This window comes from Barbus barbus (genome assembly GCF_936440315.1).
Source record: "Barbus barbus genome assembly, chromosome: 27".
Lineage (NCBI taxonomy): Eukaryota > Metazoa > Chordata > Actinopteri > Cypriniformes > Cyprinidae > Barbus > Barbus barbus.
Window position 1 is genome coordinate 17,823,508 of NC_136755.1, and position 21,880 is coordinate 17,845,387.

The 21,880-nt window shown below is 39.7% G+C and overlaps 1 protein-coding gene across 1 annotated transcript in view; it reads right to left on the reverse strand.

Annotated features, from left to right (window-relative positions):
• Window positions 1-21,880, reverse strand: part of LOC306846787 (CUB and sushi domain-containing protein 3-like) — a gene marked incomplete at its 5' end in the record, with an annotated part of 460,366 nt that overhangs the window by 347,863 nt on the left and 90,623 nt on the right. Inside the window, one exon of the mRNA XM_079380399.1 lies at window positions 6,879-6,991. Coding sequence (XP_079236525.1) covers window positions 6,879-6,991 — 113 coding nt within the window. The remainder of the gene's footprint in view (window positions 1-6,878; window positions 6,992-21,880) is intronic.

Sequence of the window (21,880 nt, forward strand, 5' to 3'; positions counted from 1 at the left end):
ATGCATTTATTTATGAAGAGAACAGATGAACAGAGACGGCGTCACTTTTCATGTTCAACACGGCAGTGACAGCGGAGGACACTAAAAACAACAAAATGCTAGTGCTGGGTAAAAAAAAAAAAAAACAATTTCTCTGTTTTAATAGATTCTTATTTTTATGAACAATATCGTTTCTTAACTCCCAATCGATGCTGTTTTCATTTGATGAATGCACAGTAGGCAATAGGCTAAGCTTTGTGCGTTGTTACTTTTGATATGAAATACAATCTCAGATTTCAAATTCTGTCCATTTTATTAGGAAATGCAAGCAACAAATACCGTTTTGGCACTCTTTAATGTGGCGTGATAGATCGCTGTAGACACCTCAGATCAAGCGATAAGTTTTAAAGATGGCGCCACCGATGGCACCTATTGTGCGTTGCTCTCCAATGTTTGTACTGTTTTTGTTTGTTTTTCCTGTTTTTTGTTTTTCAAATACGATCAGTTTTACCAGGGATGACCTGCTGAACATTCGGCAGAACACACCACAAAATCTTCTATCGGATTTTGATTTTTCGGACGTTTTGCTGGACATTGTAGTTGGAGGAGCCATAGCTCTGGTCAAACGATTGCCTTCTTCCCTCAGGCAATCCATCTCATGAACACTCAAACAATAAACTTGGAACACACAACTATAATACATCCATTCACCACACTCCCTTATTTTATTTTTATTTCTCATTTCTAATTTGCACATATTAGACCTGTACATACATAGTTGTCTATATTCTATATTGTGTTTTTGCTGTTTTGTACATTGCCTATTTGGATATTTGTATATTATTATTTTATTATCTGTGTCCTGTCCTGTTGCTGTCTTTCTGTTGCACTGTGGAGCTTCTGTCACTACAACAAATTCCTTGTATGTGTAAACATACTTGGCCAATAAAGCTCATTCTTCTTCTCTTCTTCTTTACTAATACTTGCCTGTGCGTAATCAAAGGCATAGCAAAAGACTTTTATTTTTGTTCTGGAGACGATCGCGCGCTCTGCTGCCTCACTGGAGCACACTCGCCACCAACTGGACAGGCCTAGGAATTACAGTTATAAAGTACAATAGATCACCCTCAGTGTAATCTGCCAAAGTGATGGACGGCTTTCAGATTTTTCTGTCACTGCTAAAAAAAATTCCGTCAATGACGCAGAATTTTCGGTTAACGCGACCTCTGGCTGGGGACTACTTTCAAGCGCTGCGTAATATCATTGCGCCTGCTGCACCCATGGTACGGCAGCAAAGTTCCTTGAATATTACGCTGGAATGAGAAACTGTTTAACTCTAGGGGAGTTGTAAAATGAGCCCATTTCCAAAAAAAAAGTATTCCTTTAAAATAATTCAAATTCATTAACAGTATACTCTAAAAAATGCTGGGTTGTTTCAACCCAACTTTGGGTGAAATACGGACTAACCCAGCTATTGGGTTAACTTTTTATATTCAATTTTTAACCCAAAAGTTGGGTTAGTCCATATTTGAACAAATAAAAAGGAGAGAAGTCCGCACACTGAAAATAGCTGCTCCAAATGAATTTATTAACAGCAACATTTCTACCCTCATGTCTTCATCAGGCTGATATCGGACTTCTCTCCTTTTTCTTTGTTCAAGTTCTTCAGTTGTCCTGCACCTGAGCCCGATCTGGGTGATTGGGATGTGCACGCCTGTTTGACTTTTTAAGTCCATATTTGACCCAAAGTTGGATTGAAACAACCCAGCATTTTTTTGAGTGTACAAAGTTAAGAAAAATTAATATGTGCATCCAAATGTTGTGAATTAGGTGAAAATCTTTCAAGAGAAGAAATATTGTGTGTACAAATAGATAATGGTATATGCAATTATTAATAAATGAGACCCATTATTTCAAATTTCTCATGCAAATTTACTATCAGTATTAAAGGCACAGCAGGAAAAAGTAAGTAAGTAAATAAACAATAAAACATTGCCAGTTTAATTGCAATGCAGTTCAATTATTTTTGGCCCCTCAAAAGAAAAAAAACTTTACCAACAATATAAGTGGACCCCAGAGAAAAAAATATTATAAGAGCCTTTAAAAAATAACCTCTATTAATTGTTTGGAACACTGCCTACCATTTAGCATGCTTTTGCCAATTTTAACTCTGAGACAGATGAGGAAACGGGGACAAAGAGGTCGAGTGGGACCGTACACAACACAAGCGAACATTGAGTTTTTAGATGAACCCAGTGCTACTGCTAGTAATATAAAATTACATAAATGTTTGATGAAAAACAGCTGGCATACATTCCTACATTAACCATCCAGTGATCTTAAAGGGGGCAAAATTTTTAAGCGCCAAAATCACAGTAGTGAATACTGCAACCACATCCTCTATAGAAACATTTCCATTCATATCTCGTCTATTGCCAATACCATTGTCATTGATATACAGCTACACCTCCCAACCTTAGCCTCCATCTGCCCATGTTGAATCATTAAGATCATTACAGTCATACCAGGAACTGCATGAAAGTTCATTCAACCTAGCATTTCTGGGACAGATTGCTTGATGAGGCTATGCATCCCCAACTGCTGTCCACGTTATGAAACATTTGATTATGCAAACACGCAGGAAGCCCAAAGCACGCACTTCACATCTCCAGCTGAATTTCACTTGATTTTGAATATCTCTTGATTTTGGATTTGTGCAAAAATACAAACAGCACATTATTATAAGTTATGAGTGCTTCAGTTGTTTGCAATGCAACCAGACAGGCTGGTGTAACAATGTGCCCTAACCAGGCATGACACGACAAGCTTCAAGAGGAGAGTAATTTGTCTGACAAAAATGCAGAATAACATTACAAAATTACAGCAAATCAAACATAGATAATGATATGGCCATGTGGAGTGAAGTGGTTGAGGCTAATCAGTGCAATGCTACAGAAATAGGTACATACGGGTACAGGTGTGTACACTTAGGTCCATGTATATTTGGACACTGATAAAATGTTCATAATTTTGGCTCTGTATTCCACCAGAATATAATTAAAATGAAACAATCGAGATTAAATTGAAGTGCAGACTTTAAGCTTTAACTCAAGGGGTTGAACAAAAATATAACATAAAATGCTTAGGAATTACAACCATTTTTATACACAGTCCCCACATTTTCAGGGCTCAAATGTAATTGAACAAATAAATATAATCATAAATAAAATGTTCATTTTAATAATTTGTGGAGAATCCTTTGAAGGCAATGACTGCCTTAAGGTCATTGCATACTTAGTCCGAAATTTTCGCATGCGTTTTTCGGTTTTCCCCATCCTTTCCTATGAAAATGCATGCTACAGATGCGAAAACGCAGAATTTGATCCAAATTTTTTTTTTTACAGACAAAAGTTTCGGAGGCAGTGTGCAAACGTGACTGATACAACGTGAGGTCGTATTTATTTTTTAACGTGCAAAAATTTTGGATGAAAATTTCGGACTCCGTGTGCAGCGAGTCTGAAACTCATAGACATCAACAGAGACTGGGTTTCCTCTGTGATGCTTTGCCAGGCATCTGACATCACTGCACCTGACATCAGTTGTTGTTTGTTTGTGGGTCTTTCTGCCTTTAGTTTTGTCTTCAGCAAGTGAAATGCATGCTCAATTGGGTTGAGAGCAGGCGACTGATTTAGCCATTGCAGAATAAGGCCGTGTTCACACTTGGCGTCTTTTTCGAAGCTGCCGGTGTCTGTTTTACATTATAATCCTATGGAGTAAACCGTGTTTTCAAAAAAGTCCTGAGCGCTTTTTAAAATGCCACCGCCGGCGTCTTTTTCTGCAGCTCAGAGCGTTTTTTCGAGTTGAAAAAAGTTCAACTTTTCTGAAAAAAACGCCCTACGTCAAGCGCCTTTTTGACAGCTGACCAATGACAAGCGAGTAGCGAGATCTGTCGTTTCCATAGGAGAAGGTGCCGCAAACCGTGCATCATCCAACCGGAGCTCCTGGACTAAATTGTTGTAAGCACCATATTGGTTTCTTCCTCGTATAATGTCGTGCACCCACAAACGTCGTTGTGAATCGACATTTTCTTTGCCGTTAACTTCAAAAGTCAACGCAAGAGCCAACTTTTTACTCTTTCTTGACATTTCTGCAGTACACAGCACTAGGCTACTGTTGCAGCTGTTGCTATGGCAACAAAAGACACTCTCGGGTGCTATTTGTAACAGACGCTGCCAGCTTTGTTTTTCATTAAAAAAACGCTCTTGTCAACTTTTTCTAGTCAAAAAAGACGCCAAGTGTGAACACGGCCTAATGCACTTTTTTACCTTCAAAAACTCCTGGGTTGCTTTTGCTGTATGTTTTGGGTCATTGTTCATTTGCACTATAATGCCCGTCCAATCAACTTTGTGCATTTGGCTGAATCTGGGCAGATAGTATATCCCTGTACACTTCAGAAATATTCCGGCTGCTTCTGTCCTCTGTCACGTCATCAATAAACACCAGTAACCCAGAGCCACTGGAAGCCATGCATGCTCATGCCATCACACTGCTCCACCATGTTTCACAGATGATGTTGTATGCTTTGGATCATGAGCTATTCCAAGCCTTCTTCATACTTTTTTCTTCCCGTCATTCTGATACAGGTTGATCATAATTTCAGTCATCCAAATTATGCATTTGCAGACGTGATCTGGCTTTTTTTTTTTTTTTTGGCCTTGTTTGCACCTTGTGGTGAACCCTCTGTATTTGCTCTGGTGAATTCTTATCTTGATTGATTGAGTGTTGTTCTCCTGGCTGGATGTTGTGAAAGGGTTTTTCTTTAGCATGGAGAGGATCCTCCGATCATCCACCACTGTTGTGCTCTGTGGATGTCCAGGCCTTTTTATGTTGCTGAGCTCACCAGTGCTTTCTTTTTTTTTCTCTAAAAATGTACCAAACTGTTGATTTGGCCACTCCGAATGTTCCTGCTATCTCTCTGATTGATTCGTTTTGATTTTTGAAGCCTAACAATTGTCTGTTTCACCTGCATGCAGAGCTCCTTTGACTGCATGATGTGGATTCACAGCAACAGCTTCCAAATGCAAATGGCACACTTAGAATCAACTCCAGGCCTTTTACTTGCTTAACTGATGCAGAAATAACGAAGGAATAGCCCATGCCTGTCCATGAAATGGCTTTTGAGTCAACTGTCCAATTACTTATGGTCCCTTCAAAAAGAGGGGAGGTACATATTAAAGAGATGTAATTCCTTAACCTTTCCTCCAATTTTGATGAGAATACCCTCAAATTAAAGCTCAGAGTGTGCACTTTAAGCCCATATTAATTATATAACTGTAACTGAAAATGTTTTGGTCAAAAGCTAAAATAATAAAAATTGTGCCTGTGTCCAAATATATATGGACTAACTGTATATAGTGTATGCCAAAGACCTTGTTTTTTTTCAATGAAAGTGATGATTACTTTCTCTAGGTCAAGATTACATTCACAGTTTGCTCTGAAACGTGACATGAAGGTCATTCACTCTACTTGGGTCTTTTATAAGCATATTTTAAAAGAAGAAAGAAAATAAACTACTAAATAAAACCATGGTAAAAAACCTCCATTACAATCACAAGTGCATCTCACCATGAATTTTTGAGAATCAAGTATTAAACTCTCTTTTTAGAGCTGCATTCAAAAATATTTTAAAGTACTGTACATCTATATCTAGATTTCTAGAAATAAAAAAATACACCTTTATAACTTTAATAAAGTGCATGTCTGATGCTATTAACGACACCATAAATTTATGTTTCTCAAAAATAAAGACAATGAAATAATTTCATAAATTTCAATGTAGATGTGTTTTGCATGAACTAGCCAGAAAATGTACTGAAAAAAGTTTAAATCCCTTTTTAATTAAGCCAAATTTGACGTATGTTGTATGTTGTATGTTGTAACAATCACTTTTACTTAAGCTGTGTACAAGAGATTATTAAAGCCCACAGCTTTCTGACAAAAGAAGTTTGACGCTGTAGTAGTGAGACACTTTTTCCCTGCACAGTTTGATCAAAAAAAAAAAATTAATCAAAAGTAAGGGGAGGCAACCAGGCCGAGACACTGAAACAACACAGAAATGATGCTTCACTTCTGTGACTCAGATCAGACAATGAAAGACACGCAGAGCGGTTCTGCTACACACGAACAAGACCACACTCATCCATCTCCCTCCTACCACCTCACTCCCAAAGCTAATATATGTAGTGAACGTATGTCCTCCCATTCATCCTGCCACCAAATGCTCTGATAAGAAAGAAGTTAAAACCCATCTCTGCTGTACATAAATATGCATTATGAAGCATCTTATAAAAGCATATAATGATGATTTCATATAACTTTATGTTCACAAAGCAAGGTCTGTTAGTTCGATTAATTAGCATTTAAATAAATCCTTAGCCTGTACGTCTTCTTAAATAAGACTAGGAGGCTCTAAAGCACAGCCAAGCAACTGGAAAAAACCTAAAAGACTAATGCACTAAAGAGATAGACATCATATACCCTTCACTATACATTAGTTAACATGCAAAATTAATGAAATAAAAGGTGATATAATGCTCTGTGCCATTTTCCTGGAATTTGATGCAAGTGTTCAAAAAACGGGAAAAAAATATTTTAGCCAAAGCCTCCAGACAGTAATTTGATGAAGTTTAATGGGGAGTGATGAGGTCTGTAGTCAGAGACCACCTCCTCATTGAGGTTTAATAAATACAATTATGATTGGCAGAGATTGCAGGGTAGCCTTTAACTCGCCAAGCAGAGCGGCTCTTAATTAATGCCACAGATTTCATCTGATATGCGCAATAAATGACAATATAGTGTAACAAGACATAGCACAACACAGAATGGACTGGAATCCTTACCTTCATAATAGATTTTAAAGCCATGCGCGCTCACGGCGAAGTCACTGGTGAGTCTCAAGGAGAATACAGACCCAGTGCTTGTGACGGGAGGTGGAATTTGGAAACCCGTTAACCTAAAGAGACCAAAGTGAAGAGAAATAAGCATAAGTTAGAAAAGAAAGATCTTATACACATATCATCTTATAACATGTTTAGAAGTTTTCAGCACTCACTGTATGCATGGTGTTCGTTTTGTGATTGAAACACAACTGATGATCTCTTGAGATATAATATAATAAATTAATATTCTTTATTCAGCAAGGATACATAAAATTATTCAAAAATTATAGTAAAGGCATTTGTAATGTAACAAACTATTTATATTTCAAACAAATGCTGTTACAATGAGGCTTGTCAAATGTCAAAAACAAGGCCGCTTACAATGAGGCTCTTTTGACCGGGAATATGAGGGAGTACAAAGCATCGTGCTATGCTCTCCGACGCGCAGTAAGAGCCGCCAAACTCAGATACAGAGAGAGAATTGAGTCTCATTTCCAGCTCAAGGACTCTCGACGGATGTGGCAGGGACTGAGGACCATCTGTGCCTTCGGAAACAAATCCTCCGCAGAGGTGAGAGCAGATCCGTTGCTGGCTGACGAGTTAAACATCTTCTATGGCCGCTTCGATTGCAACGGCGGCAGTGCGTCAGGAAGCAGCAGGCAGAGCAGCGATAATCCTGTAATCACCGTGTCGGAGGATGAGGTTCGGAGGGCGCTAAAGAAAGTGAACGTCAGGAAAGCAGCCGGACCTGATGGGATAACAGGCCATGTTCTGAGGTCCTGCACTGATCATCTCGCTGGTTTGTTCACTTCCATCTTTAATGAGACCCTTGCTACCTCCGTGGTTCCCACCTCATTTAAAAAATCTGTCATTATCCCTGTGCCAAAGAACAATAAACCCTCTTGCCTGAATGACTATTGCCTAGTTGCCCTCACATCAATAGTCATAAAGGTTTTTGAGAGACTTGTAAAGAGCCAAATTTGCTCCTCCATCCCTGTTACCTTGGACCCTCTCCAGTTTGCCTATCGCCCAAATAGATCCACTGACGATGCCATCTCTCACGTCCTCCACTCTTCCCTCACACACATGGACAGCAACAATGGGAATTATGTAAGGCAACTATTCATTGACTATAGCTCAGCTTTCAATACTATAGTCCCCATCAAGCTAGCTTCTAAACTCACAGACCTCGGCCTAAACTCCTCACTCTGCAACTGGATTCAAGACTTCCTCACCGGCAGACCTCAAGTGGTGAATGTTGGCCAGTTCACCTCTAACTCCATCACCCTGAACGTAGGAGCCCCACAGGGCTGTGTCCTGAGTCCCCTGCTCTACTGTCTCTACACGCATGACTGCGTGTCCTCTCACAGCTCCACATCTATTATCAAATTCGCTGATGATACTGTAGTTCTGGGCCTCATCTCCAACAATGATGAGACCGCATACTTGGATGAGGTAGAGAGACTCACATCATGGTGCCAGGACAACTGTCTCTCTCTGAATGTGAGAAAAACTAAAGCGCTGATCATGGACTTTAGGAAGAGACAGCAGCGGCCCTACACTCCTCTTATGATCAGTGGGACCCCTGTGGAGAGGGTGAGTAGCTTCAAGTACCTTGGTGTAAACATCTCCGAGAACCTGACTTGGACTACACACATCCAAACACAGGTTAAGAAAGCCAGAGAAAGACTGTACCATCTGCGACAGCTGAGGAAATTCAGGGTCTCACCAGCAATCCTGAAAACTTTCTATTCAGGGACCATAGAAAGTGTATTGACTCAGTGCATCTCAGTGTGGTATGGAAACAGCTCCAATCAGGACTGCAAAACACTACAGAGAGTTGTGCGCTTAGCTGAGCGCATCTCAGGGTCTGCTCTCCCCTCTCTGCAGGACATGTACCTCAAATGCTGCAAAAGTAGAGCTGTCAAAATCATCAAGGACCCAAATCACCCTGGTAACCGTCTATTCTCTCTGCTACCATCTGGTAAGCGCTTCCGTAGCCTGATGGCAAAATCTGAGAGACTTAGGAGGAGCTTCTTCCCCCAGGCCATCAGGCTCCTAAACTCTAACTCTGTGTCATATCATCTCACGACTCCATGTAAATATCCCTATATCAATAAGTTATTCATATTTTTTTCTACCTCGTATTGCTACTATATGTAAATACCCTGTACAACTTTTGCACATTCCTTCTTATATTACTATTTAAGTCAACAAACATACTGACCTGCACATTTATATTTTTTATTTTATTTTATTTTATTTTTTTCTACTTTTCTTTTTCTTAATATTTATGTACATTCGGTGTTTTTGTATTCTATATAATTGCACTGTCCTTGGAGCAGACCTGACTTACATTTCACTGCTGGTTATACTCTGTATAATTGTGTATGTGACAAATAAAAATCTTGAATCTTGAATAGAGAAAGCTAGTCGTTTTCTTTGGCTTTTGTTAAATGCATAATAAATAAAAAGAAAACAAATAGATAGAATACAAAAACTTGATGTATATGTTTTGTGTAACAGAGAAACAAAGGTTAGACTCAACCCTATAATAATTTATTTACTAAAATAATAACTTTTTTTTCATGTGATTCAAGGCTTCAATTTTTTCCCTCTAGTGACTAATAGATCTAACATAAGGCAATAGGCCGATTATTTAAAACAAAAAAATCCTCAGTGCTTATGACAACATGGTTAAAATATAGAAAACAGTGTGAAACTAATTTGATATGGAAATGTTTAGTTAAATCTGAACCTGTCTTCTCAGAATGCTCATATTATTGCACATTACTTCTTGATGTGAAGGCACTGGGTTTCCTCCCCGCTTTATTTAAGCTCCAGAATAATCCCCAGTGCTCATGTGTGCATGCAAAGAAGTCATTTCGTCAAACCACTCCTTGGGGGCATCCAGACATCACCACCATTATAAGCCACCAACATGCTACAAAACATATATTTAGAGGCATTGACGAAATACACACTCTGCATAAGGAAATTGTGTGTTAGCAGAGCTGCTGGTTATCTCAATTTAGAAAATCGATTAGGTCAGCAACATGTTAGGATGCGGAGAGATTTTTAAAAGTGTGTGTGAATATTTGCTCAAAGATGTGTGTGTCAGCTAATGTGTGTCACATGGACAGGATTTCTTTTGTTTATGCTAATGAACTCACAGTGAGACTGAAATATTTATAAATGGCTATGAATAATATCCTTAGGACACTGCTGTTATGTTTTAATAATATTAACCTTTAAACTTGTCATAAACTTCAAAGACGGTTAGAGAATAGATTAAAAGACCCATGTTCCTAAATCTTATGTAAATTCACACATGACCTAGATGCTTCTTAAAAAATATTAATATCTTTTTCCTTCAATAGTTTAGCCAACCACATTAAAAAGGTGAAAATAGAATAGAATAGAATTTGTAAATCACAGCTGTGTAATTTCAGATTTAAACTGAATAAAGCTCTTTTACTACTTGGTGGTGTACACACAATGCATAATATGTAATGAAAAATAACTTAAAAGAAATAAAACAACAACTTTTATACAAAACTCTAAGTACTGTGCATCTCCACCAAACTGCCAAAAGTGAGGCATTAAATACTAAGTAAATCACCATCTTGTGCTCTCTTGGCAAAGTCTCCCTGAATAAAGCCAACACTCTACTATTGTCTGAATTACTCCATATATTACCAGATACCATAGGCGTAATTTACGGGTGGGACATGTCCCCACCACTTTTAAAAAGTAACTGAAAAATAGATTGCGTAAGGTATGTATTAAAGGAAAATCACCATCTACAAATCGTCACTCTTCATAATCTAATTCATTCATTTAACACATTTTTCCGCCGGTCAGAAGCTTTTCAACGTCCTCAAAGATGAATATTAAGTCTCGTTGTGAAACTATCGCGAGATATGCGTCATGGGATATGTAGTTTCCTTTCCCTATAATTAGTCTACAGATCCTGTTCCTCTTTTAAAATTTATTTGTAGTCTACAATGTTAATACTGTATTACTCTTACCTCTACATTTTCTGCTCCCTGTTCTTGTTCTTTGTCAGTAGGCATATTTGTCTGATTCTGGGGAAAAAATTACTAGTTCAACCCAGGATCTAAATGTTTACATTTGCAATCATAAGCAATATTGGCATTTGTCCATCATTGAAGGCTGAATAATAGTTAAAGCACTTTTAGGCAACAGGACAATTCTATGTTATGACTTTAGTTCATAGTCCTTTAATTCAGTTTTGTATTAAATCACAGCACGCTCCAGTGGCCGCCAAAAAACATGATTAGCGACAGTATGTCTATATTCACGTAAGTTAAATATAATATGTTTTCGTGTTAAGCAAAGTAACTTACTGTGCGTGGCTGCTTCACTAAAAAGCTTCTTATATCACTTCCACACTTTCTTTTGGACATTTTGTTGATGTTTTAACATTTATGCTATAGGTAGCAACATTTACCGTTAGCTAGCCTTTACATGTGGGGTGGGGGAGGAAAAAATAGAGCTTTTATAAAAACGTCATAAAAAAAAAAAGATTCGTCAAAACAATTTCATTTATTTAATTATTTAATTAATAAAGGTAGTTTACCCATTTTAAACAAATTAACTCTCATTCATGTTTTACACAAGGTTTTGCGTAGTTCAGGATTGGTTAAATTATTTGATTGGATGAGGAAACATTTTGTGGGCTTGTCTTGACTCTTGACGTAATGTTGATTCTTCCATGTTCAGCGCGTGCATCGATCACACCTGCTTTTAGCAAGTTGTCCGGCTGGTATTAAGAGAACATATGCAAGTAATTCAAAGCAGAATGAATCGTAATACACACACACACACACACACACAATTGTGCAATTAATGAATACGCTGCAGCTGAGCTGACCATGAAATGGTAAGTTCACCATATTTATCTTGCGTATTTTGATTGATATTAGCTACCTTGGATGTGTTGTGATAAGCAAAACGTAACATTCACATTGTGAATGTTACGTTTTGCTTATTTGGATGTTTATAGACATATTTGTGAATGTGATGCATCTGTACATCAAAGTGAAAATTAAGTGCATTTCCAACTCTGAACTCAGTCCCCAAGTAAATTCGGTTATTAAATAAACAAATAGCAAAACGAGTTGTGCGGTGTCCCCACCACTTTTCAAAGCAAAGTTACGCCACTGCCAGATACCTTATCATTATTCTTTCTGGACAAAGGAAATCATTTTGATTTGTGAGGCTGGATGGCACAGAATCTCCCAGTACTGCCTTAATGTATGTGTATGGATACATTCATGCTTTGGAGGACTTCACAGGACATTCGTCCATCTTCAGTGAGACTCCAAATCAGTTTGTTTGTACTTAATATCACAGTACAATGTTATAGATCTTCTGTTACAGTCTTGGGGGTGAGTTAAAGCATGCATACAAACTGCTACTAGCATATCAGACTGCGGGACCGGGCTTTAAAGGTTGTTGGAGATCAGTGGAGCTTGAGTTCTTTAAAAGGAACAGCAGCTCCGTTCAGAGTCCATCCATCCTCAAGGGCTTTGAGTTGGAACAAATCTGTCTCCTCACTCTGCCCACAGCCAAAACAGTCAGGAGACTCCACTCTCTGCTGCTCGTTAGATGATCATCGGGGCTTAAATCGCTTGGACATTCTGCTTTTGGCCCGAGAACATGCAGCAAACTCCTCTGTCTTCAAGCTCCCAGCCACCAATCAGCTCGGGCTGCACACTTTAAAGGCACCATACTGACAGGGTCAAAAACCAGCCTGTCATACGAGTTAGGATTAAAAGGATGGTTTAACTGAAAACTGTCCAGAAAATGAAAGATTCCTGTGTAGGCAATAGTGTTCCAGCATCAAACCTTTGACCTCAAGTGTTTCATAAAATGTTCAAAGGCAATACAGAGAAGGCAAAGTACTATTTGGATGGGATTTCAACATTTGAAGAACATCTGAGTTAACAGGGGACTTCAGCAGTGATTTCATGAACTGGTTCAGGGAAGATTGGAAACTCTGTAGTTTTTAGACGATTGTCTGAAGATGGATAGAATTAAGATCAAAGCTTATGCTGCTACTGTTTAGTATAAGCATGTGTCAAAAAGTATTTCCAGAAGGACTTTTGGATTAATTTCATCTTCTAAGCACACATATTTGGCTTCAGACAGGAATTATCATCACATAACCCCGATGTTCCTCAAAATAATAGTTTTTAATTTGGCTGTAAAGGTTCGTAGGACAAAAACACCAATATTTCAACATTTTCTAAAACATTTTTTGATGTCTACACGTACAGTTGTGGTCAGAATTATTGGAACCCTTGGTAAATATGATCAAAGAAGACTGTGAAAATTAACCTGCTTTGTTAATCCTTTTGATCTTTTATTTAAAAAATTCACAAAAAGCTAACCTTTCATTGGATAATAAGAATATAAAATGGGGGGAAATAGCATTATGAAATAAATGTTTTTCTCTGATACACATTGGTCACAATTAACGACACCCTTTTATTCAATAATTTGGAATAAAACCTCCATTTGCCAGTTTAACAGCTCTAAATTTTCTCCAATAATGCCTGATGAGGTTAGAGAACACGTGACAAAAGATCAGAGACCATTCCTTCATCCAGAATCACTCCAGACCCTTTAGATTCCCAGCTCCATGTGGGTGCTTCTTCTCTTCAGTTCACCTCACTCATTTTCTACAGGGTTCAGGTCAGAGGACTGGAATGGCCATAGCAGAAGCTTGGTTTTGTGCTCAGTGACCCATATTTGTGTTGTTTTTGAGGTTTGTGTTTGGATTATTGTACGGTTGGAAGATCCAAACATGGCCCATTATAAGATTTCTAATAGAATCAGTCACTTATTGATTTTTTATCTGTTGGTATTTGATAGAATCCATGATGCCATGTGTCTGAACAAGATGTCCAGGACCTCCAGCAGAAATATAGGCCCACAACATCACAAATACAGCAGTATATTTCATTGTACACATGGGGTACTTTTTATCCCTGTGTTCACCAAACCCATCTTGAGTGTTTGCTGCTAAAAAGCTCATTTTTTAGTTTCATCTGACCATAGAAGCCAGTCCCATTTGAAGTGCCAGTCCTGTCTGATAACTGAATATGCTGGAGATTGTTTTTGGATGAGTGAGGAGAATTTTTCTTGAAATCCTCCCAAACAACATGTGGTGATGTAGGGGCTGTTTGACAATTTTTTTTTAAGGTTTTCTGACCCCGAGACTCAACTATTTTCTGCAATTCTCCAGCTGTGATCCTTGAAGAGTCTTTAGCCACTCAAACGCTCCTTCTCACCGTGCATTAGGACGATATAGACACACGTCCTCTTCCAGGCAGTTTCATTACATTTTCTGTTGATTGGAAATTCTTAATTATTGCCCTGATGGTGGAAATGGGGATTTTCACTGCTCTAGCTCTTTTCTTAAAGCCACTTCACTAATTTGTGAAGCTCAATTATCTTTTGCTGCACATCAGAAATATATTCTTTGTTTTTTCTCATTGTGATGGATGATTAAGGGAATTTGGGCTTTGTTTTCCCTCCTATTTATATTTCTGTGAAACAGGAAGCCATGGCTGGATAATTTCATGTTCATAATCACCCTAGAGTGCTCAAAATTGTGAATATGAATGGGAGTATACTTCAGAGATATTTTATTTTTAAATTATAATTTCTAGGGGTGCCAATAATTGTGTCCAACGTGTGTTTGACAAAAACATTTATTTCATAATGATACCCCCCCCCCCCCCATTTTAAATTCTTATTATCCAATAAAAGGTTAGCTTTTTGTGAATTTTTTTAATAAAAGATCAAAAGGATTAACAAAGCAGGTTAATTTTCACAGTCTTCTTTGATCATATTTACCAAGGGTTCCAATAATTCTGACCACAACTGTATTTGTCTTGGAGGAAAATTCACTAAATGATTCATGAACGTAATGCTTTTCTCATTTTGAATGGAGAGGGCAGTCTATATTTGATTTTTCTTTCTTATGTCAAATGACTGCTTCCAACATGGTAGAAAATTACCAAGATCCCGTTTTACCATGATGAACCCCCTCCAAAAAAACAAAAAAAAAACACTTTGATCTACTGCTAGAAGAACACGAAACATTTCCACAAAGACACCATTACACCCCTGCCTCTAATGTTGCTTTATTCCTAATGTGCATTTCCCCTCATTTTAATCCGGTAATTACATTTTACAAAATATGCTCATTCATACTCATAATCATTTATTTCTATGATGAGATTTCTCTGTTTCTGTCTCTCTCTTCATTCTCTTTCTGTCTGTCTGTCTCATTAAGCACTTAAAGAGTGGTAAAGCTTTCTAACACAACCCGGGGAGGAATAAATAAAAACACTCAGCGTTGCCACAGAGGTAATGCAGTGGGGAATCGTGGAAAAATAAGGTGTCTTTACTGCTTAGGGTTTGATTGGAGGGTCTGATCTGCTCCAGTAGCATCTGTTTCAGGGTGTTCATTGTATGCAGTTAGAGTGGGAGCTTATGAGCCAATGAAATCATGTTATTCTGTAAGTGAAAATTCATCTTTTCTAAGTACTTTCCCTAATCGGAGTGCAATATTCAAAGTCATAGATTCAAGTCAATTGATTTTTTTTCCTCATTAAAAGTCCTCGGGTGTTAAAGGATAATGTGATTCCACAGGGAAGATGCAGTTCCTCTGCTTATTCGATTGTTTCTTGCCGTGGTTACATTCGATCGCATCTGAGAGAGTAACGTTAGGATGAGAGTAAAGACGGATGGGTTTAATAAAGATATTTTAACAGGGTTATGAGGTCTTGTACGTAGCTCAGAGACTTCAACCACAAAACAAATGAACTTGATGAAGATGGAGATGTCAAGACAATTAATTTCTCTCACTGGAGAACTAGATACAGGTCAAATAGCGAGGTCATTTATTGGTTTCGTGGATCTGCACGGTGTTCGACCAATTTAAACTGGACACCTTTGATGTCAGATGTGAGATTTTGAAACGTGGGTAGAAAATACTTGGTGTCACGTAGCATTACATTGATCTTTATCATTTTGAGACTTCTACAAAGGTAAAATAATGGATACTATGATGCATTACAAAACCTACACAATGATTTATGTGAGAGGAGTCTCACATAACGTTCATAACATGATAGATACATGACAGCTCATTACTGACAAATGACTGATATTAAAAGTCTATAGGATTTTGTCTAAAAATCCTATAGACAAAAAAATGCAAAAATAAAACATTACCTAAAGTCAGTTGTTTTAAATGTTTCAATGCAACTAATTTAATCTGCATAATAAAGCATGAATGATTAAAAAGTTGGTACTGCTTTAAGTGTTGACAGTCCAAAGAAACATACAAACTTTTAACTGGCCTATTTGGTGTTCTAGAAATAAAACACAGCAATAACGCACAATTGTGATATTCACTGTGAAATTCAAAATATACTATGAAGGTATGCTTGCTTTTGAGAAATCCTAAGTACAGTATAGTGGGCAATAGCTGGCACAACACAGATGGACACAATTTTGCATGAATATACATATACACCCACACACTGAAATGTTTTGCCATCTTCCTTTACTATACTGATTGTGTCTATTTATATTACAAGGACATTATTTCCAAGAATATAATTTATATTCTAGATATATGGCAAAAGGCATCAAATATATGAAAGAAGGGTATAGAAAACCACACATGCAGCAATGAGAATAAAAAAGCAAACTATAACAGTGAGTTTTTGATGACTGACCGTACATTTACTTTTACCTTTTGACATTTTATACATCCCATCATATGGGACATTACTATTAAATCTAAATATTGGTGAAGGGGGCTTAGAGTTGAGGGAAGCTTTCAGCCAAATGAAAACAGATGATATCATGGTTCCCCCCAAAAGATGTAATGCCTCTCATGGGGAAAAACAGTCCATAAATCTTAATTTGTCAAGATGGCTCTTGCAGATAGGCATTCATAACTTTGAGCTCACTTCTCTCAAAGGTCTGTGGCATATTGGAAGGCAATGGACAGAAGTTCAGAATTTATGCAATTGCTACAATTGTGAAAGTCAATAAAATATGGAGCTTAAAATATGACAAAACTATTTGAATTTGAATTGTGTAAATTTGAATTATTGACAGGTGTCATTTAACAAAACTGAATATAATGTGGCATTTAACATAGTTCTGAATTTGAATTTTTTAAAACTTGAATAATGAACATTTGAAATTAAACAACTGAATTTTTTTATGGCAGTTTTTTTTAATAGACATGTATTTTCAAACAGCGGATTTTTTTATCTGAATTCTTTTTAAAAAATACAGCTTCAAGTTTTCAAGATGAAGGAGAAATTCGGAAACATTAAATTCAATATTTAAAATTCAAAGCGCAGAAATTCAGATCGTAAAGAAAGTAGGTCAGAGGTCATCCACAGGGAAGAGTGGATGATCTCCGAAAAGTCGAACGAAGCATTTCCTGGACCGGGAGGGGATATGTTCGGTTCACTTAGACTAGTTTTGTCCTGGCCACATCATATTAACTCGTGGGAGTGTGATAATATGTTGGGTCCACCATATATATATATATATATATATATATGTATGTGTATATGTATGTCTATGGAGGGAACAACCATAGATATACTAAATGCCTCATTAGCGACTGTTTCTATGGGCCGCTATACGTAAGCCATCCACCATATTGTAGCGGTATACTTGACGTCATTCACCATAGTAATCACTGAATATTCGAAAGATGCCACAATCATACACAGAACGGCTCATTTCCAATGTTCATTATTCAAGTTTAAAAAAATTCAAATTCAGAACTATGTTAAATGCCACATTATATTCAGTTTTGTTAAATGACACCTGTCAATAATTCAAATTGACACAATTCAAATTCAAATAGTTTTGTCATATTATAAGCTCCATAATAAAAGCAACCTGGAACGTTTCTTTGTAAGCAATTCTGTGTTTCTATAGATGAGAAAAACTCAAACTGACAGCCGTAGAAAATTACGAACCACGATAACTAAGCAATTTGGGAGTATATAAAGAAAGCTTCCTCCAAAATGCAATTTTCGAACATTGCTTGATGTATTAAAATGCTGTAGCAAAGGGAAAAATGGAACAGCTTCAAGAGACTGACTTGCCAGAAATATAGATCTGTCTTAACACTATTAAAGCTTCAGAAGGTCACTCCAATGATGATGAATATCAGCATCCCAGTCATATTTACTCAAATTTCTGCTGCTAAAAGAATGTGATATCTAATATTAGCTCATTTCGGTCCATTGACAATTATGTGAGCTCACTCTTTTATCTGTTATCCATGAATCCTTGTTGTAGTTTAAAATGACCTCACACAATGTGTAAAGTCCCCAAAGAAATGAAAAAAGTACAATAAGCCACGAAAGACTGAGTTTTACAGTGAATCCATCCCAACTGACGATGTCTCGAAAGTTGAATGTTACATCTATGACCTATTTCAACATGAAAGTTACTGTAAACTCATTTGTGGAATTACATTTGTTAACATTATTTAACAACATTAGCTTACATGAACTGTAAAACGTCTACAATATGATACAATTACATTCATTATTATGATGTTATCACAATATTAAGTTGACACCCTCAAGTAAGTTAACTCTAAGTCCTTTATTTTAGTGGATCTGTTTAATTTCCTTTCCATTGTGTAAAAATGAAGCTACAATTAAAGTTTAAATGCCTGAGCATATTTTTCAAAGTCTACCAAGAAATACTTCCTTACTGTCACGAGTCCAGGCTGCAGTTCTTCCTTTCTCCACTAGAGGTCACCATCTCCCGTCCTCCCGGACTCCACTCCCCTAACTGCACACACCTGCGGCATATCATTCACCTGACACTCATTATTACACCCTCAGTTGCTCCCCATAGCCACAGACTATTTCGGCTGTGTCCAAATTCAGGGTCTGCATCCTTCGGAGTACTCATTTGAAGGATGTTATGTCACAGCGCCGCGACGAAGGCTGTCCAAATTCGTAGGATCCTTCAAATGCGGCCCACAAATACGTCCTCCTTTTCCCCGAATTGGAAGGATGGGTGTGGTGGATCCTTTCCCGTCCTACCTATCCCATAATTCTTTTCGGCAGAGCGTAATGGCGGACGAAGCGAGCGGTAGCGGAGTGGGAGAGGAGTTTCTCTGACAAAACAAGCTAAAGTTTATGCTTCGGCTCAATGAATTTGTAGGAGAAATTAGTAGAATACTTAAAAACAAATAAAAATAGGCTATAATGGCTTACCTGGATGTGACTGTCTTGTAGTCTGATATAAAAAACTCTCCGACAACGAGCAAAGAAAGTATTTAATTTATTTAATTGCTTTATTTCTTCCAAAAGAATTAAAATGAGGAGAATAACTCTTTGTTTGTCCATTTTCCCGCTTCTTGCTTGGCGCTGTCACGGTTGCTAGGCGACAAGATATGAGCAACGGGTAAGGGAGGGAACTGAAAGAGGGGTAGGCTGTCCAAATTCACAAACACCGACTTCCGGGTTTTGCGGACGTCGGAGGATCCCTCCTCCTTCAACCGGGTAGGAAGGATCCTAAGGAGGATGCAGACCCTGAATTTGGACACAGCCCTAGTCTCCCCTCTCTCACCACTCTGCCTGGGGATACATGCACTGTGTTGCCGTTTCGTATCCCATTCCGTTACTGCTCTGTTTTTTTGCCGTGTTGGCTTTTTGTTTTGAATTAAAAGAGCGCCTTACCTGCATTTGGACCCTGACTTCGTCTTTCCACGGCGCTCCTCTTAGTGTTCCGTGACAAAATTCACCCAGCAAACATGGGTCCAGCAGGGAGGTTGCTCAACATCCGCCAGGGAGACCAGAGCATTGAGGAGTATGCCAGGGACTTCGTTGGGGTGGCTCGTCAGTCGGCTATTGAGAAGACCTGCCTCATGGTATTTTTTTAAAGAGGCCTAGCCGAGCCTTTAAAATCCCTGATGCCATACTGGACCCCCGAGGAGTCGCTGGAGGACTACATCAACCTGGCTCTGCATTTGAGCGGCTCGGCCTTCAGGGTAGAGTTAGCTGCGGAGCCCGTTCACAGTTCTCCCGATGCGGCGATCCAAGGGGCGTCAGAAGCCTCGTCGACCGCACCCAGTACCTTGCGCCCATTCCGGAGCATCCTGGGCTGATACGCAGCATGCAGGAACCCCCGCTGATGTTGGTGCGAGCGGCATGGTTTGCTCGCGGTCCTCCTGAGGCGACGGTGCCCGCTTGCAAGGCTTCCGAAGCGGCGGTGCACACTCACGATCCTTCCGAAGCGGCGGAGCCCACGGATGTTCCCTCTGAGGCCGCGGAGCTCGTTTCAGGCCTTCACGAAGCGGCGGAGCCCACTGATGTTCCCTCTGAGACAGCGGAGCTTGCTTTAGGCCTTCCCGAAGCAGCGGTGCCCGCTCACGAACCTCTCGAGGCAGCAGAGCTCACTTTAGGCCTTCCCGAAGCGGCGGAGCCTGCTGATATTCCCTCCGAGGCAGCGGAGCTCACCTCAGGCCTTTTCAAAGCGGCGGAGTCCGCTGATGTTGTCTCCGAGGCAGCGGAGCTCGCTTCAGGCCTTTCTGAGGCAGTGGAGCTTGCTTTAGGCCTTCCCGAAGCGGTGGTGCCCGCTCACGAAACTCCCGAGACAGCAGAGCTCACTTTAGGCCTTTTCAAAGCAGCGGAGTCCGCTGATGTTGACTCCGAGGCAGCGGAGCTCGCTACAGGCTTTCCCGAAGTGGCGGAGCCCGCTGATGTCCCCTCCGAGGCGGAGGAGTCCGCTGATGTTGCCTCCAGGGCCGCGGAGTTCGCTACAGGCCTTCCCGAAGTGGCGGAGCCCACTGATGTTCCCTCCGAGGCGGGCGGAGCTCGCTTTAGGTTTTCCCGAAGCGGAAAACCCTTTAGGTTTAAACCTAAACCTGCAGGCTCACGAGCCTCCCGAGGCGGTGGTGCAGGCTCACGAGTCTCCCGAGGCGGTGGTTCCCGCTCACAGATCTCCCGAAGTGGCAGTGTCCGCTCAAAGATCCCTCGAGGCGGCGGTGTCCACTGATGTGCCCACCGAAGCGGTGGAGCACGCCTTTACCCGCTCCAAGGTGGCAACTCCACACACACACCGCTGTGGTGGCCGCTGGTTCTGCCCTGGGTCTCCACCCCGCCGGCGCTGCCTCAGGCCCCAGGTCCCCCTCCAGCACACAGACCTGGTCCCCCCCCATCCCACCGTTTCCGCCCCCCTCTGCCATCCCCCTGGATAGGCGCTTGGGAACGTCTGGAAGCCATTCCTTAGAGGAGGGGTCCTGTCACGAGTCTGGGCTGCAGTTCTTCTTTTCTCCACTAGAAGTCACCATCTCCCGTCCTCCCGGTCTCCACTCCCCTAACTGCACACACCTGCCGCATATCATTCACCTGACACTCATTATTACACCCTCAGCTGTTCCCCATTGCCACAGACTATATAGTCTCCCCTCTCTCACCACTCTGCCTGGGTGAATTAATTGTCATTTTTGTGTATATGGTAATTGTATTATTGCAGTGTTTGCTCTGGTCTGGGGATACATGCACTGTTTTGCCGTCTCGTATCCCATTCCGTTACTGCTTTGTTTTTTGCCATGTTGGCTTTTTGTTTTGAATTAAAAGAGCGCCTTACCTGCATTTGGACCCTGACTTCGTCTTTCCACGGCGCTCCTCTTAGTGTTCCGTGACACTTACACTTCAAGACATGTTCATTTTTTAAAGTTTCAGTTGAGCTCAAAAGGTTCTGCATAACAAGAACGACCCGCACCAATCAAGTTAAGAACCACTGCTTTAGATTTTAACTTTCAAACAGTATCCCATCAGTAGAGTAATTAAACGAGGACGAGACAAGCGTGTGGGCGAGCGATACCTCGAGAGATTCATTCACGATATCTGTGACCA